Source organism: Malus domestica, chromosome 17, assembly GCF_042453785.1.
Source record: "Malus domestica chromosome 17, GDT2T_hap1".
NCBI classification, from domain to species: domain Eukaryota; kingdom Viridiplantae; phylum Streptophyta; class Magnoliopsida; order Rosales; family Rosaceae; genus Malus; species Malus domestica.
Genome location: NC_091677.1, coordinates 13,876,554 through 13,894,006, shown reverse-complemented (window position 1 = coordinate 13,894,006; position 17,453 = coordinate 13,876,554). Strand labels below are relative to the sequence as shown.

The following is a 17,453-nucleotide window of genomic DNA, read 5'->3' as shown; positions in this document are numbered from 1 at the left end:
CAGAATATCCTACCAATCCTTCTTCCTATATGTTTATACATTAAACCTCCTTTTGAATTACTACTTACGCATGATGAAAAAATGTGCGGTGTGAAAGGACCCAGTAACCATGATCCCCTTGCATTATCTTGCTTAGTTGTTTCCTCGATACTAGGACTAAGAATATAAGTTATTCTTCTCTACTCTCTTGTCATGTTTGCTTTGTATGTTCTTATTAGTCAAAGTCTATGTCTCTGGTACTTCATTTTTTAATATGCAGGTAGAAGTAGTTGCCTTGTCCAGTTACGAAGAGAAGGAGGAGAAGTTTAAGGAGGAGGTAACCCCTTTACTATCAGAAGTCAAGTGGCACAATGGCAGCTTCTGAGTTAAAAATCTAATGGGTGTAAAAATAAATTCACATATTGAATTGGGTTTATAGGCTATATTAGGTATTAAATTTGGGTTTAAAGAGATATTAATAGTTTAGTTAAAAATCAAATGGGTGCAAAGAGTAAGTTGAGTATATAAATAGGTTAGATGAGTTTAAATAAAATTTCCCCTTTGACTGTGTCCAAAAAAAAAAAGTAGGTATTATGACATCTGTGCATTCGTAGGAAGATCGTCATAGTGTAGCATATTCATTTGGTGTTACAAGTTCACTTAAACTTTAATTTCGTAACATGATATATTTCCCCTCCCCCTCGTGTAAGCCTATTGGTAAGTAGCAGAGGAAAGGGGTGGGGGACGTAACGTGACATATTTTCCCTCCCCCCTGTAAGCCGAGGAAAAAGGGAGGGATGCACATATCCACCATTTGCGAATAATGTATCTTGACCGAATAAAATCAATGATCGCAATCATTCAATTTACTAATTTTTATTTGAAGAACACTCCTACAAAAAAACATTCGAATTGAAAATCGTTTCATCATCCAAATGAAGCAAACAAATGGATGGTTAACATGAATATGTTACTTGTTATCTACATCGTTGATTTGTTTAATACATTTGAATGACTATATGATCTCCATTTGAAATGACTTTTTATAGGAGAATCTTCAAATGAAGATTAATAAAATGAACTAATTATGAAATTTTTATAGTCAAGATACGTTATTCACATAATGGAATAAACTCATCCCCCAAGCAGGGAATGCAACCAATAAGATAATATATGAGATGCATATTTTGTTTAGGAAGGTGAAATACCAACAATATCTGCTTAAAGTGCATTAGCCTCACATTGTATATAGGAAACTGAATATAAATATATATAAGCACATGTGTGATAATCCGACAATATTTTGTCAATGAAGTTATTAGTAACAAAATTCGAAAGTTTCTGAATTTTGCCCCCATTATGATGAAGTTCTGGCTCCACTACGGCCAGTAGCGGAACCAAGGGAGTGCATTAAGATCCCTTGACCCCAATAAGTTTCTAAATTTACTCTTATGACATACCACCACCAGCAGATGAATCATGGCCAAATTTAGTGGGCCATTTGCTATTTTTTGGTTCCATCCCTCGAATGCTTTCGGTCCCAACCCTCTAATTCTCTTTGGGCTGCTTCATTTGTGCTCTCCTTTGAGCAATCACTCATATTAGTGCTATGTTATGTAGCTTTTGAGAGAAGAATTTGTTATGTATTTTGGTCTTTTCTATTTGGTATTTGTTTGAGTGAAAGCTATTGGTGTATGTAGGATTTGGGTCTGAAAGTTAAACACTCTATTTGTAATCTTCATTTTGATATATTTGAAAGCTATTTTTAAATGAAAGTATGATCGATTTTTTAAAACTATTTTTGTGATCCCCATCGTTGTAAATTCCTGGCTCCGTCATTGATTAGAACCCATGGAGATGATGGTGTGTAGTAATTGGTGAGGAGGCCCAATGACGGCGGTGTAATGGATTTGTTTGACGGATGGGTGTTTGTGTTGTTTTGTTTTTTTATGTGTAAAATAATTATAGTCCAAAGTTTTGTTAATATGGTCGTAGCATCAAACCCCCGACTAATTTAATTAGTCTTATTCGATGTACAAATTTTATCTAACTGAAATAGTCAGTACAGTTTGAACTACCAAACGAAATCTCAAGATTCTTCCTTTATAATGCGTTATTTTCTTGAGGGATTAGGCTTGCCAGTTTAACTTGATTGGATTGGACCTGGCATACAGCTGTTAATCCTCAACCCTTAGCTCTTAAAGATAGACCACTAGTTTATGAAACCAACAAGGTTGGTGGGCGGCAAACGATACATTGGTTGGTGCAAATTTCTAAGTAAATTACAAATCTAAGTGAATTCTTATTAGAATTGTGCTATTTACGTATTTATTTTTATTTTACTTTACATATTTATCTTAATTTTTAACAGTTAAATCAAATCAATTAAAAAATTAATAAAAAAAATTAAAAAAAAAAGTGTGAATATCACTGCTAGTGTACTGCATCACCATGCAACGTGTTTCTATTTATGGCAAATTTGCCATTATTTGCCAATACCCAAAATGGCAAATGAGTAAATGTGCCAAATATAGAATCCAAATCCAATCCACCCGACAGTCTACAGTCTTCCACGCCAATAGCCGACTGACCACCAACTTGTGATAAAAAGACATTTTGTGTGTTGGACCCACTCATTTTCTTTCTTTATTGTGCGGGTGGGACCCATCCTAAGTTTCGTTTCCCTTGGCGTCAACAAAGGCTTCCGAAACAGTGAGAAACAGAACCTTCTGGATTCACAACCTGCATAAATATCTACCGCCTTTTGCTCAATCTCAGCCGTCCATCTCCAAAGATCCTCCAAATCGATTAAAATAAAAACCACAAGAAAAATACCATTTAAATGGGGATTGGTTTCTGGAGCGTTCTTTGAACCTCCGTGTTTATTTGCACAAGGGTGAGATATTTTTCCTTATCTCTTCCCCCTTTGATTAGAGGTTCCGTGTACAAAATCACAAAGATGTAGTACGACAGCGTGCCATATCTTAATATTTGTCTTCGTCTTTGGAATTCTGGGTCCTATAATTTATAGACAACAAACAGAAAAACTAAGGTTGTTTAGGATTTGGAGGAGTTGAAAGAGGAAGAAATGGCTGATGGGGAAGAGAAAGGCAGTGACTTCTATGCAGTTTTAGGGTTGGACAAGGAATGCACAGACTCGGAGCTCAGAAATTCCTATAAGAAACTTGCACTGGTTAGAATTTAATTTCATCACCATTTTTGCACAATTCAATTTAAACCCCTTCTACACGATTCTTTCAATTGGGTCCTTCTAAAATTGAAATCCGGAGCTAAAGTTCTGATATTTTTCTCCATTTATTTCTGGGTTTCTGCCAAATCATTGGAAACATATTTGCTTCCATGGGAAATTGGGTTTTCAGGATGTAAATCCCGGATATGGGTTTTCATTGCATGATCAAAACAGGTTAGAAAGGTCGAAAAAGTATGAGATTTTTCTGGGATTTCAGGGAAATTCAAGGAATTGTGTATTTTTCTGTGATTTATTGATTTTTCGGTTAATTTTTTTATATGCTTGTTGGTACAGAGATGGCACCCGGATCGCTGTTCTGCCTCCGGAAATTCTAAGTTCGTGGAAGAAGCCAAGATGAAATTCCAAGACATTCAACAAGCCTATTCTGGTAATTTCAACATGATTCTCATTTATTATTATTTTGGAGTGCTGCTGGACCAACTCATTATTCTATTTTTCATCCACGTTTATACCCCTTTAAAAGTGATGAAAACTAATTAAAAAAATTTGAAAATTTTGGGTTTTAACGATAATGATAAAATGAAGGTAAAGTGAATAATATTATGATTGTTTTTTTATATAAAAATATAGTTTTTTGCTAAAGTTAACTATGCCGGAGCTTTTTGTTAAAGTTCTTAACAAATTAGTCACTTAGCGTCACTCAGTATTAGAGTCTAGTGATATTTAGTGAGAGATTTAAAGTTTGATTTTCGTGTCATATTAGAGTCTAGTGATATTTAGTGAGAGATCTGAAGTTTGATTTTCGTGGATTAAAAACAAATTTAAATCATATTATTACGACCAGGCTAGTGAGATATTTAGCTCACTTCCCGCTCCAATGACATTCCCCTGCCCTTGTATAACTCCAGTGAAATCGACCGACACAATGACCATCCCCCGGAGGCCATCAGGCTTCGCACGCAACCTGAATGGAGCAATTTTTCTTCATGGACGGAGTTCTCGTTCTGGATTTCGAGGACCACCGTTTAGAAGCTTCAGAAATCATTTTAATTGAAAAAAAAAGTCACGTGTCTAACTAATTGTTACAACTAAGGGTTCAAAAGTCTTTATCTAACACGATAAAATATGTTATTAATATTTTTATTAAAAGGGTGGAAAAATGGTGGGTGAGTTTACCAGAATTCTTATTTTATTATTATTTTCGTTTGAATTTGTCACGAGGAAAGCATAATGTCTGTTTTTTGTTGAACAGTTTTATCTGACGCGAATAAGAGGTTTCTGTACGATGTAGGAGCCTATGGCAGTGATGATGACGAAAACAATGTAAGTTTTTCTTTTGAGGGATATACTTGGTGCTCTAGAGTAACGGGTATTCTTGATGTTTTAATAGTTAAATCTTTATTTAAAAATGTACAAAAATTAAGATTTGTCGGTTAAAACATCTTCGATGACATTTACCACTGTTTATTTATTACCTGTAAGAAATCCGTCAAAATGTAGCCGCCCAAGTGATGCTAGTGCAGACCAATTTAAATGAGATGCAACTTTTTTTGGTATGTTCTATTCTACATTAATTATGAGCTTATTGTGAATATGTTTGTGCAGGAGATGGGTGAGTTTTTGAATGAAATGGCAATGATGATGAGCCAAACAAAGCCTAATGTATGTACAACTTTGCCTTTCTTCCTTTTTAATTTCCGACTTTCCTGCGTTTACTAACACTAACACGTATATGCGTAATATGTTTTAAACATGTTGAAACAGATTAGGGAGAAAATGGGATGCAACAAGCTTCTTGTGCTTTTTGGGAAAACCTACGTTTTTGGTTTATGTTTGCTTTTCCATGAGGCCTCACCCTCACTTTTGCTAAGACATTTGAGAAGAGGAAATATTGGGTTTATTCTAGAAAAGAGTGTTGATGGGCTTCAGTCCTGTTTAAATGGATAGACCCAACTACAATTGTAGTAACATCCTAGCAAAGTCTGTTCCTGAAGGGCCCATTAGCTAGGGCCTTGACCGCACGAGGGTGTAGCCTAGTCGCTCTCCCTTCTACGCCCTAGTTCGAATCTCTATCCCTTTACTTTAGATTAAAATATCGCTCGAATATAAAAAAACATAGTCCCTGTGGCCCCACCTATTGATGCAACTTTATTTGTTCAATTGCAATCAAGGGAAGCCGAGGACGAAGGGAAGGCATTAAGGTGCGTACCAAGGACGGAGCCACCTTGGGCTGGGCACTCAGTGGGGAGGGGGTGTGGTGCAATATAGGGGCAGTAAAATGTGTTCTATTTCCTGTTTAGTGCCCTTATAGTGAGAAGTGTTCTATTTTTTATTCAAGATTCGAAAAAAGTTATATTAATATGTAATTTCCAAAATATTAAGGACACGCAAAAATGTGGGGTCTAGCAATTTTGGATGGTTGTGCGCTAGTCGTACCAGCTAATGCTGCATGATTAAGAGCTTGTTTTGTCTAAATTTCATATTTTCTTCTTTCATCTTGTTCCAGGTTTAATAAAAATTGTGAGCTGAACATTGTGACTATAATCATAAGTCTCTCTGGTAATGCAGTGAGAAACTTTAGGAAGTAGCTTCCAGTCTTTTATCAGTTTATACTTTATACATGATTAGAAGTTTCAAGAAATGTTTCATTTCGAATAATCATGATGATGGTGATGATGACAGTGTTTCTATGTACATACTGACATACGAGAAATGCGTAATTGACAGGGAAATGGGAAGGAGACGTTTGAAGAATTGCAGGATATTTTTTATGAAATGTTTCAAGGGGATATTGGGAGTTATGGGTCTGCTTCTCGGACCCCTAGTTCCTGTTCTACTTCTTCGTATGCGTCCTATTGCGAAAGCTCAAGTTCCAATAACAAGCGCAATTGCTCTGAAATGAACTATGAGAAGGTGACCTTGGACGATCCTTCTGGCTTCGACACTCATTTTCCAAGTTTTTGTGTAGGGGTCAGTACCCTCCTCTTTATGCTTCTTAACCTAATTTTCTCTTTTCGTGTTTTTAATATGAGACCTATAAGATGGTTGTTTGATATAGGCACCTCAATTAATCTAGTATTCATTTACTGACCAGAGTTTGTGCCAAATTTGATCATTACTGAGAAAATAAAAATATGATCAAATGGTGGACGAGAACAACTTCCGTTCCATCTAGTAATCTCAAAACTGTGTTTCTTAAGTGCTTAATGTATTTTGTGTGCATTGTGAAACTTGTGGAGGCATTGTCTTTTAAATTTAAATAACATGAGGCAAAGAACTGTGGACTATGAACTTAAGCTTTAGGTATGAAAATAAGCGTAAAGTGCTATTTTGGTTTCCTTATGTAATAAATAAATAGGTGCTGTTACCGACCTCTTCTTTCCCATTTTTCTTCTGTCGCTTGTACTGTACAAGCCTCATATTGTTTGTGATTGGTGCTATGAAGACAGGTGGGAAGCCGTCAAGACAACGGGAAGGCAACGGCAGCAGGAGAAGGGATTCGCGCAAAAACCACCGGTAATCGAAGGCAGGGCAGGAAACAAAAGGTCACATCTGGGCATGATGTTTCTTCAAATGACTACTCTGGTATATCAGCTAGTTGAATTTATCGATCCTGTTACTTTACGGACTTACTGGGAAATTAGTTTGGCAAAATTTTAAATCACCCCGGAGAGTGCAGAAGCTGTAGTACCTCCATCATGAAGAAAATACTTGTTACTTTTAGGCAGCATTGTAGGGTTAGCAGAGGGTTGAATGGGTTAGGATTTATGCTTCATTGTATGAAATTCCTGCCAGCCATGCTAGTGGTATGGCAGAGTCTCGAACTCTTCAGTTGTAATGTTAGTTACCCATTGAAGTTGTAATGTTAGTTACCTATTGAAATTGTAATGGATTCTTAACGTGTCTGATTAGTTATTTGGCTTTGTAATTTGTAGGAGTGAGGAGTGATTTTTTATTTTATTTTTTTTCCAAATGGAAAAAGATTAGGCGACATTAGTTATTCGGCAATGATCGTGCGGAGGCATCTACCTTTTTCTGAAGGGGTGATAACCATTATACCCAGAAATCTCCCGCTCGTCCCTTCTCCACGAACTCCACCAAATTTATTGATAATAAATGAATGTAGACAAAAAAATACAAGCGGGGGACTATGTTAAGACCTACAAAGACAAAAATGATCAACTAAAACGATAGTAAGGAAAAACCATGAGCAAATGCAACAAAATCTTGAACTATAGGGTCTCAGTATAAGCATAACTGTATGTCTCAAATAAAGCTAAAGCATTTGCAACTTGATTTCCTTCTTTATAAACATGTGTACACATGAATCACATTTGTCGAAGTCGTAAGAGACAATTTTTTTAATCCATCATAAAAAACTATGAAACCACATTAAGAGCCTTAAAAAGATATTGAATAATCAACATGAAGTTTATATCAATTCATAAATGTTTTCAATCTGTGACCCAAGCTATATGCGCAGCCTCAATGAAAGCAAGAATTAATGTAACAATTGAACTTACAAATTTTGTGTTTGATGCAAAAGCACAAATTGTCTCACCAACCGGTGTTTTTTTATTTTTTTGGGAACGAACCAGTGTTGTTTTAAGCGTGCTCTACCAACCAGTCATTATAAGGAAAGTACTATCTTGTCACCAGTTACCAAGTGGCAAGTATTTATTAGAAAGATTCTTTAATTTTTTTTTAACAAATAATATTAATTTTTTGGCGAGAATTAAATTTAAAACATATTACTTACAAGTGACCTGTTGGAAGGATGAGGATCCTCTCTGGATTCTCTTTGTGAGGATCATAGAGATCTTTACATCTTAGTCGTTCATTGTACATCGTGCGATTAATTTTCGTTAAATACTATTTATGTTTAATTTTAAATAAAAAAATTCAAAATGATTTCTGACCTCAAAGAATCCCTAGAATTCTCACCATCTGAACCTGGACCGGATCCAAATCCCTGTTGGAACTATGTCTTGATTGCTGTTGAAATATCTATCCTAGGGGTGGGCACTTAAAACCGAAAACCGAAACCGAAATACGAATCAAATCAAACCGCACTGAACGGTTTGGTTTTGTGGTTTTGGAATGGTTTTGGTTTTGAAACCGAACCGCAACATAGAAAACGGTTTGGTTTCGGTTTTGGCTTTTGAAAACCGCACTGAAACCGAACCGCTATGCAAATATTAATAAACATTTAATTAAATGTGTCCATATTAAATTTCATGTTTTAATTGGTTGTTTGTTAGAATCCATGCACTTAGTATGGACACAACCACACTAGAATATCATCATTCATCACTTTTTTTCGTTCATTAAATTGAAGGACCTTTGTTATTTTATATCATCACACACACACACACACACATATGTACAAGGGTGGACTAATCTTGTTATCAAGAGTCGAACAATGATCTAATGAAGTGCACTTATTTGAAGCATGATATCACATATTCTAGTATGAAAGTTTAGCTCATGTTTAATGAATTCAAAGTTATTCAACTTGTTTTATATTATACCTTATACGGGATATCTTTTTGTTGCAGAAACATATTTTAACATCACAACTGCATGTAACATGCTAATTGTTTATATAACAAATGTCTTTTTCCTATTGCTACTGGGAAATGCTTATTAATATGTTAAATTGCAAATTGTACATTTTTTCTTAAAAACCAAACCGAAACCGTTTGAAACCGCACCGAACCAAACCGCAAAAAATTTTGGTTTCGATTTTGGTTTCACTCAAAACCGCACCAAACCAAACTGTGCCCACCCCTAATCTATCCTACCAACTGTTTTTCCACCCTGAAAAAAAAAAAAAAACACAAAAAAAAAGCAGGAAAAAAAAAAAAAATTGGCAAAGTGGTAGTTTGGTGGATAGTCATGGGTAAGGTATAGAGAGTTGAGCTCTACTGAGCACGTAGGTGAAGACCCCACATGTGCGTTGCTAGTGACCCTATTATGCCTAGGAAAAGTCTCCATCTGCTGCTGTTATGCCCATCAGAACCCAGTGTTGAAGATATGTCAACAATATGTGATGTATTTATATATACTAATAAATAATAAAATGAAAATTGTGTATGAATAATGAAATAATATTTAACAGTAATACTGAAGATCGAGACTTGCGTACCGCAATGTCTTTGAAACAGAAATTTCGCCCCTACTCAATGCTTGTAGTTCTACGGACATCTGCTTCACAAAGATTCAACGATCAAGTCAGAATTCCAGCACCAGAAAACTTGACTTCTGACGAATTTCTGTTTGGTTCTCTCAGAAAGAATATTTGTGATTGTAGAAGAAGAATGTAGATTTTTTGTGTTCTAAATGTCATGCAAATGGATATATATATATATATATATATATTTGATTATGCCCGTTCGCAACAAGTATGAGGAAGGGATGCATCTGTTCAGAGACATCTTCTCAGATTGTTTTCTTTCTACGTTCTTTCACACTTCAGACTTCATCTGAAAGGATGAGTTTGTTGATAAAATAATAAAAAAAAATTAATTAATTAAAGAATTTAATTATTATAGCCCGAGCCAAGATCTCATCTTTTAATAATTAATTATATATTAATTATTAATTAATTAGTACGTTCCAAAGCCCAACCCTAAGGGTGAGCCCAATTTTATTCTCCAAGGTTCATCATTCCAATCACTTTCTATAAGTGACAAAGCCTTATAAAGTGAGGGGACCTTGTGGTGGTGAGCAATGTTGGACAATGAAATTCTACTCAAAATTTCCAACACCAGATGATGAAACAAAAGGCAAATTGGTCCACCACTCCCAACACATTATGCCCATCCATTTTTAGGCTTATTTGCTCGTTATGTTTGATTCCCACCCATTTTTAGACTTATTTGCTGGTGACATTTGATTTTATAGGCCGTGGTCAGATTAAATAAATTAAATAAAAATAATAATTAAGATTGAGCAGCGTGAAATGCTAAAAAGTGATTGTGCTTATCTGTTGTTTTTAGAGAGGATTCTCATCGGATTCTCTTTGTGAGGATTCCAGAGATCCTCCAATTATATTCATTCATCGTATATCGTGCGGTCAGTTTTCGTCAGGTACTATTTATATTCAATTTTAAATAATTAAAAATTACAATAATTTTTTACCGTACGATATACGATGAACATATATAATATGATGATCTCCAGAATCCTCGCAAAGAGAATCCGGCAAGGATCCTCATTCATCTTTTTCTAATTAAAAATCATTGTAGGACCTCAAAGTGGCGTGCAAGTTGCCAAAATTATAATGCAGCTAATTCTTGTGGATCGTCCATGGAATAAATGGTATATCGTTTTCAACAAATTTCCGCGGCACTAAGCAAATGTTAATACACAAGTTGGAAAAAGCAAATTACACAAGTTGGCCAAAGCGTGTTGAATGGACAAGTTGGCATGCAAGAAAATTAGAAGGATTGAGAGGGAAAAAAAAAATGATGTTTAGGGACAGAAAGTCCAGGTTTTACTGTATATGTATGGGTGGCAACGAGTCCTAAACAGCAACGTCGTGGCCATTGGTCGGGTTTTGTAGATCGTTGGCCGCTCCTCAAAGGCTAATATTTCCCTTCTTCACCCCAGATATACAAATTAGCCTCTCTGCAGAGGGATTTTTTTATTATCATAGGCGTTAAGCGTCCCTAATTTTTTTTTATGTATGTACAAACCATATGTCATTTGGTATTGAATACTCTTCTATTTCATTATTTCTTACAAACATTTGATTTATTTTTATGTGTGTTCGCCATGCATCTCATTTTTTAATTAAGAGATCAATTTTATTACACAAAGTATGTGATGATCGTGTTGCATTGTGAGATGGTTTGTGTTTAGACCAAAACTTGAACTTTGGGCTCAGGAAAGGGGCTGGCCCAAAGGGATGCCTAAAGGAAGAGCCGGCCTAAGCCCAGCCAAAACCCAGAAAGCAGAAAATGGGCTTTTCTGACTTGGTGCAGCTCATGAAGACCACTTACTCACCTACCCAAAAACCAAGTGGTATAGACTGACCAGCTATACAGCCCATAAAGTACTTTATAATGGCAGAACAAGTAAAAAAGCTGATGAGTCACTGCCTCTCAAGTTGCATTCGGGCAGGGCTGCTGTTACAAAAGGCCAAGCTGAGTTGTCTATAAAAGAAGAAAGAGAAATCAGGATTAAGGACACTCAAACAAACAAACAAATGCAAGCACAAACTCTGCTCAAAGCCAGATTTGCCTTCAGAACGATGCTGTAGTCAGCCCAAGCCTTCATCCCTCTCAGGACAAACCTTCACTCAAACCCTTGTAATAGCTCTGCTACCCTGTTCAACCTTGCTGTAGTATCGATTTCTCTTTGTAAACTCCTCTCTTTACCTCTCCCTAAAAGCTCTCAGACCCTTGATAAGCCACAAAGATAGGAACCTGCAAGACGACCAGGCTTGCCCGACAAGGTTAAACCTTGCCCGACCTTTTTTGTTTTTGTCTTTTCATTCATTAGCCTAGCAATATGTTGTATACTTCCAGTTGTATTCAAGTTATTTCTAGTAAGATGACTATTAAAAGAATCTCTTAGTACTTGGATCCGATTTGAATATATCTTCATTGTTCAAACCAGATCTAAGTTCTAAGCCCTCGGGCATGTAAATTTGATCAGTTGAAAGTCCTTGGCCTCAAGGCATAAAAAAGAACCTTATGTGGACTTAACCTATCCACGATAGTCCTTGATAAACAAGAAGTCCGAAGTTACTTGGGGCGCAAGTAATCGACCTACCCCCTAGTTTTATTTCTATTATATTATGATTATCATAGAACGCTTAAGCATGGAATGGATTCTGATAGGAAGCCTCAAGGCCTACACCTAAGGCCCCACAAGGGTACCTATTTGGATTCATTCCATTCCGCGGTCTAGAACATTTGAGTATAAGAACGAATTCTGATGGGAAGCCTCAAGGCCTACACCTAAGGCCCCACAAAGGCACCTATTTGGGTTCGTTCTATCTCTCAGATTCGGGTAATCAGAAGTATAATAGTTGTAAGGCTCCTGCAATCAATCGAACGAATATTATATGTTTGAGCACTGGTTTAGTTATTGATGGGAAGCCTCAAGGCCTACACCTAAGGCGCCACAAAGGCACCTGTTATAACTAACACGGTTTCTCGGGCACATATATATATATATATATATATATATATATATATATATATATATATATATATATATACAACTAAAACGCGACATCCATTTTACATCTGCCATGCTAAAGATGGCAGTGACACGCCTGAGTACTTAGAAGTTAATCTTGATTGTGAGTCTCAAGGCCTACACCTAAGGCCCCACAAAGGCGTCTTTCAAACTTAACGCTGTCATTCTCTTCCAGCCTTGCCCGACAAGCTGTGCCTGACGAGTTTTGCCCGATAAGCCTTGCCCGACAAAGCCCGACAGTGAAGCAGAAGCCCGACAGCAGCCCTCAACCGACGCCAACCTCCCGGGGAGCTGTGCGCTCGTCGGCCAGGAAACATCCCTGGTGGAAATTCCTGACGTGAACATAATTTTGGCACGCCCAGTGGGACACATTTGATCAGAAGATATGTGTCAAAATGCCAGAAGATTTGCAAACCACGTTGCTACAGATGTTGCAAAGATTGGAGAAAGCCTCCACAGGCTCCAGAAAAGAAACAGACTTGGTTCCTCTCGAGGGAAAGAGACTTAAAACCAGCCAGCCAGAAGAGTTGGTGGTGGACAAACCTGCAGTTCCCTTCTCAGAGGCCCCTATAAATATGATCAGTATGGCATGGGCTGAGAAGGGAAAAGAAAAAATCACAAGGGAAGTGGAGGAAGGAAGACTGGCTAAAAAACCTACAGGAAGGGTAATCAATTCGCCCGAATATCCAAAAACAGCCATAATCAAGGGGATGGTTATGTGTAGTAAGTGCCAATGCGAGTGTAAGCTCGAAATTCCCCCAGCTGGAATCCTCATTGATCATGAACTGATCAGGAGGAAAGAAGATGAAAGGAGAGAAGCCCACGAAAAGATCAAGCAGGCTACAAGAAAAGACACTTCCCGAAGCGTTTTTCAACGATTAGGAGGTGATTCGCAACCCAAAGCTTTATCAGAAGTATTTCGAAACCATGAAGCTTCTGAAGAGGCAGAAGATATGGAGGCCAAAACACGGAGGGATGCATATCATCCTCAATATGGCCATATGGGGAAGGAAATCAAGAGGATTGATGGGATAACAAATCCTGTCGGAAAAGGAAATCCTACCCACCTCGGGCGAAAATGGTACGTAGTCGGAAAGAATGGACAGCCTACCAAACAAATAGGAGCTTCCATGGTCAGAAGAGTTCAAAGGCAGCACAAAGCCTACATGAATTCCCCGAAGACCCCCGCAACATCTGAAGCCTCCCAAAATCAAAAATTGGAGAATACATCATCTGGGGGAAGTAGTCAGCTCCGTTGGAGAAGTAAGAAAGAGGTGGAAAATGCTAGTAGCAAGACAGAAAGCGAGGGGAATCACGTGCCGCAGAACCAACACCCTGGGTGTTGGAAATGTGCCCTAAAGCCAATCATATGATGATACTTTACGGACATTTCACATGTTAAACTAATCTAGTTTTACATATAAGGGCAAAGATTATTGTTTGAGCCGTCTCATATAAATGTTATATGCTTAAACAATAAAGTCCAAGGAATATGTGATTGGGAGAATGTAATCTAATGAAGTTAGATTCATGAGACCATTCTTTCGTAGACACATCCTAAATGTTCCTGATCATAGGATTGTCAATTGGGCATTGACAGTCCGTAAAGATCGGTACGTACTATGTCTTCTCTCAGGGAGAGTGATTAGTCTCGAGTCATTGGTGTGTGTGACATCAAGACAAGTACGTAAGTGCTCAATAGAGAATGAGTACACTGAACGTGATCAACGAAGAGTTCTCATATTCCATGTCACATAAGAACTCATGGTTGGGATAATGCAAAGTAGTCCTTTGACCTGAGGCATCACAGTTGTCTTGTGGTTAAGTCCTTGATCTTTGATTATGTCAAAGTCACCCCCTCGGGGTGTCCACGGCATCGTTGGGGTTAAGCCACTTAGCTATGGAGACAAGTGAATGCGCAACAAGGGATCTCTAACCTTCAAACAGTTGAGGGAGAATACTCTATGATATGATTTGGAATCTCTGGCCAGAGTATGAATGAGATTAGGGAATGCGTTCCAAATCACATTCAAGGAAATCATATAAGCAAACGATTTACATTGGATAGTAGACATGAGTAAATAAACTATCATACCAAACAATGTGGTCAAGAGTATTAGATTAGAGAAGGACCGTATTGCATTTGTAATCCCGAACTGAATAGGTTCTCCACCTCTTCTGATTAGCTTGGGTAACCATGATATGCTGCTAGGTGTCACTCATGGTTTGTGGAAGCCCTAAACGTGTGTAATCACTAAAGGGAGAATTGAAAATAGTTTCAATTCACAATCGATGTAAAATGGTTTTAATCGCCCACTACCTCGCTAAAAGGAACCTAATGGATCGCACACCGTAAAAGGTAGAGATTGGAGATTAAACGGAAATGAGTAAGAATGATTAAATGGTTTAATCATTTATTTATGGCAAGGATTAATTAATATGTTAATTAATCAAACGAATAAGTTCGTTAAAGACTTCGGGATAGTTTTGGACCTTAAGGCCCAATGGGCTTCGAACGTCAAGCCCATTAACTTAAGTTGTATGACAATTTAATGAATGAAGATTCATTAAAGCCCAAAAGCCCAAAATCCCCTAAATGGCCGGCCATGATGAAATGAATTAGGGTTTTGGTTGTTTAGGTCACTTAAAGAAGTGACTATATAAATGATTTTATAGCCAAATATTCATTAAGTGATTAAGGGTTTATTTTGGGGGAAAATTGGTGAGAATTGTCTCTCCATTTTCTCTCTAAAGAGGCCAACACCTTGGAGGGTACATCTAGCAATCCTACTACTCCAAGGTCACTCAATTTCTTCTACAATCAAACCTTGGTGAAGAGACTTAGAGGTTCCCTATTTTGGGAACTTGGAGAAACCTAATTTTCCATCCAAATCCATGGATCTAAGAAGCAAGGAATGAAGGCCCTATCTCTTTGGGTGATTAGCCTTTGCTTATGCAAAGAGGAATCTACAAAGGTAATAATTTCAACTCACTTTGTTTTGAGTTGATTAATGGTTCACCAATCTACTAGGCTTTGAATTTCATGGTAATGTTTTGTTTTTGAGTGCATGCAAGCATGATTCCGCCTTTAATTGTTAATTGCATGCTATATGATGTTGCTCAAATGAACATGTTTTTCAAAATAAATCCTTCACTGGGAAGTATAGGATCTTGAGGCGGGCTCAAGAAGATCTAATCATGGTACCAATTCCCGGATGGAAGGCGGGTGGAACTGTTTCGTCTGAAAGGAGACCGCCTTCTCAGCCATTGGTAGATCCTTTTGGTGAAGTTCCAAAGTAAACGCTGTATGCCGGCATGGATCAACAAGAAAGGACACTGGAACCACTACTTCCAGCAGATGCGATGGCTTGGTTGGATGAATTCATGGACTAGATTGGGGGCAAGAAAGAAGATCTGCCCGAGCCTAGTAATTTTCATATCAACATGGCGTATGTATTATCCGCCATGTTTGGTGCCAGACCTGATTAGCCCGCTACTATGGAGGGTGATTACTTGACAACTGAGCTAATGATGGCACATGTCAACGTGAAGGTAGTCGAAGAAGGAGAGTCGGGCAAGGCTGAATCCACTGAAGCGTCCAAAGATGGTCCTTTCAGGATTTATACAGACGAAATGGTGTTTAGCCACTCGAACATCTCGTTGGCCAATCATCTGAAGCCCATATATGTTGCTGCTCATTTGGAAGGGGTGCCCTTCAAAAGAATTTTAATTGATGGGGGGGGCAGCTGTTAATGTGTTACCATCCAAGCAAATGAGGAAAATGGGAAGAGGCACGGAGGATCTTATTCCTACAGACCTCACGGTCTCTAGCTTCTCGGGCGCTATCACCAAAACTTATAGGATATTGCCTTTAGAAGTGGATTTGGGATCTAAACAGATCATGTTGGCATTCTATGTGGTGGATTGCACCTCCACTTATGGAGCCTTACTTGGAAGAGATTGGATCCATCAAAGTCTAGCCATACCCTCCACTCTTCATCAACAAGTGGTTGTTTATCATGAAGCGGGCATAGAAGGACCAGGCTTTTAGGAGATGGTAGAGGCCGAATCACGGCCATTTCTCCCCACAGCTAATGTTGCGGAAGAAAGTTTCTACAACCCCAACGTAGGAATCTTGAAGTGTTCAGGAGCTGATGAGAACGGCCACCCTACCAAGGTGACGGCCCAAAAGCTTTTGGAACAAGGAATGCTCCTTACTAGAGAGGAGTGGGATAGACCTTGTATCCTCCCAAATCCCCTACACCATCAATGACTGAACAAAAGAAGAAAGATCAGGTAATGGCAGTCAGATCCCTGATTAAAAGACTGTTGGTATATGGGAAGGGAAGAAGGCAAGAAAGGGAGCTTTTGGACAAAGAAGAGTAGGAATGGCAGGTGGGAACTTCAACCAGCCAGCATGAAAGCAAGGAGGAATCTTGCAGAGAAGAATTGGAAAGGGCCATTCAAATGGCCGAGTGCATTTATGACCTAGATGGGCCAGACGACTTGCCCGAGAGCCCGGAGCTAGTCGAATTTTTGTGTGCAGAACCAGATAAGCCACCACCAGAAGTCCAAGATCCTCTGAAAGTTATTGATCTAGGGACAGAGGAGGATCCAAGACCAATACAAATCAGTGGTTTATTGGGGGTTGATGATCGGGCAAAGATTATCTGCCTTTTGCAAGAATTCAAAGACTGTTTTGGTTGGCATTATACTGAGATGCCAGGTTTAGATTCAGCCTTAGTGGAACATAGAATGCCCATCAAGGAGGGATATAAACCTGTTAAGCAAGCACCACGAAGGATATCAAAGGAGATAGAAGAAAAGGTCAAAGAAGAGATTGAAAGGCTAGTAAAAGCTGGCTTTATCAGACCAGCCAAATATGTGGAGTGGTTGGCCAACATTCTACCCATTTTAAAAGTTGTAACAAAAGCAGTACGATGTTGTGGATTACAGAAATATTAATAGCGCTACACCAAAAGATGAGTATCCCATGCCCATGGCCGATTTATCCATAGATGCAGTAGCAAAACATAAAGTCTTATCTTTT

The 17,453-nt window shown here is 38.1% G+C and overlaps 1 protein-coding gene across 2 annotated transcripts; it reads left to right on the top strand.

The window, feature by feature from the left end:
• Nucleotides 1-2,819: 2,819 nt before the first annotated feature.
• Nucleotides 2,820-7,118, top strand: LOC103431003 (uncharacterized). Of its 2 annotated transcripts, none has more exons than XM_070817094.1 (6): nucleotides 2,820-3,172; nucleotides 3,524-3,617; nucleotides 4,443-4,513; nucleotides 4,796-4,852; nucleotides 5,918-6,160; nucleotides 6,640-7,118. In XM_070817094.1, exons 1-6 carry the CDS (start codon nucleotides 3,068-3,070, stop codon nucleotides 6,790-6,792), a joined length of 723 nt encoding a protein of 240 aa, XP_070673195.1. In that variant the 5' UTR covers nucleotides 2,820-3,067; the 3' UTR covers nucleotides 6,793-7,118. The 2 variants fall into 2 exon arrangements, with proteins under 2 accessions (XP_070673195.1, XP_008367373.3); XM_008369151.4 differs by having other exon boundaries at nucleotides 2,823-3,172; nucleotides 6,636-7,118.
• The last annotated feature ends 10,335 nt before the right edge of the window (nucleotides 7,119-17,453 follow it).

What these genes read in the sequence shown, in the direction of transcription:
- LOC103431003 (XM_070817094.1), top strand. Translation starts at nt 3,068, where the DNA reads ATGGCTGATGGGGAAGAGAAAGGCAGTGACTTCTATGCAGTTTTAGGG. An exon ending in GTGATGATGACGAAAACAAT is followed by an intron (nt 4,514 to 4,795) that starts GTAAGTTTTTCT and finishes ATGTTTGTGCAG; the next exon opens with GAGATGGGTGAGTTTTTGAA. An exon ending in TGAGCCAAACAAAGCCTAAT is followed by an intron (nt 4,853 to 5,917) that starts GTATGTACAACT and finishes CGTAATTGACAG; the next exon opens with GGAAATGGGAAGGAGACGTT.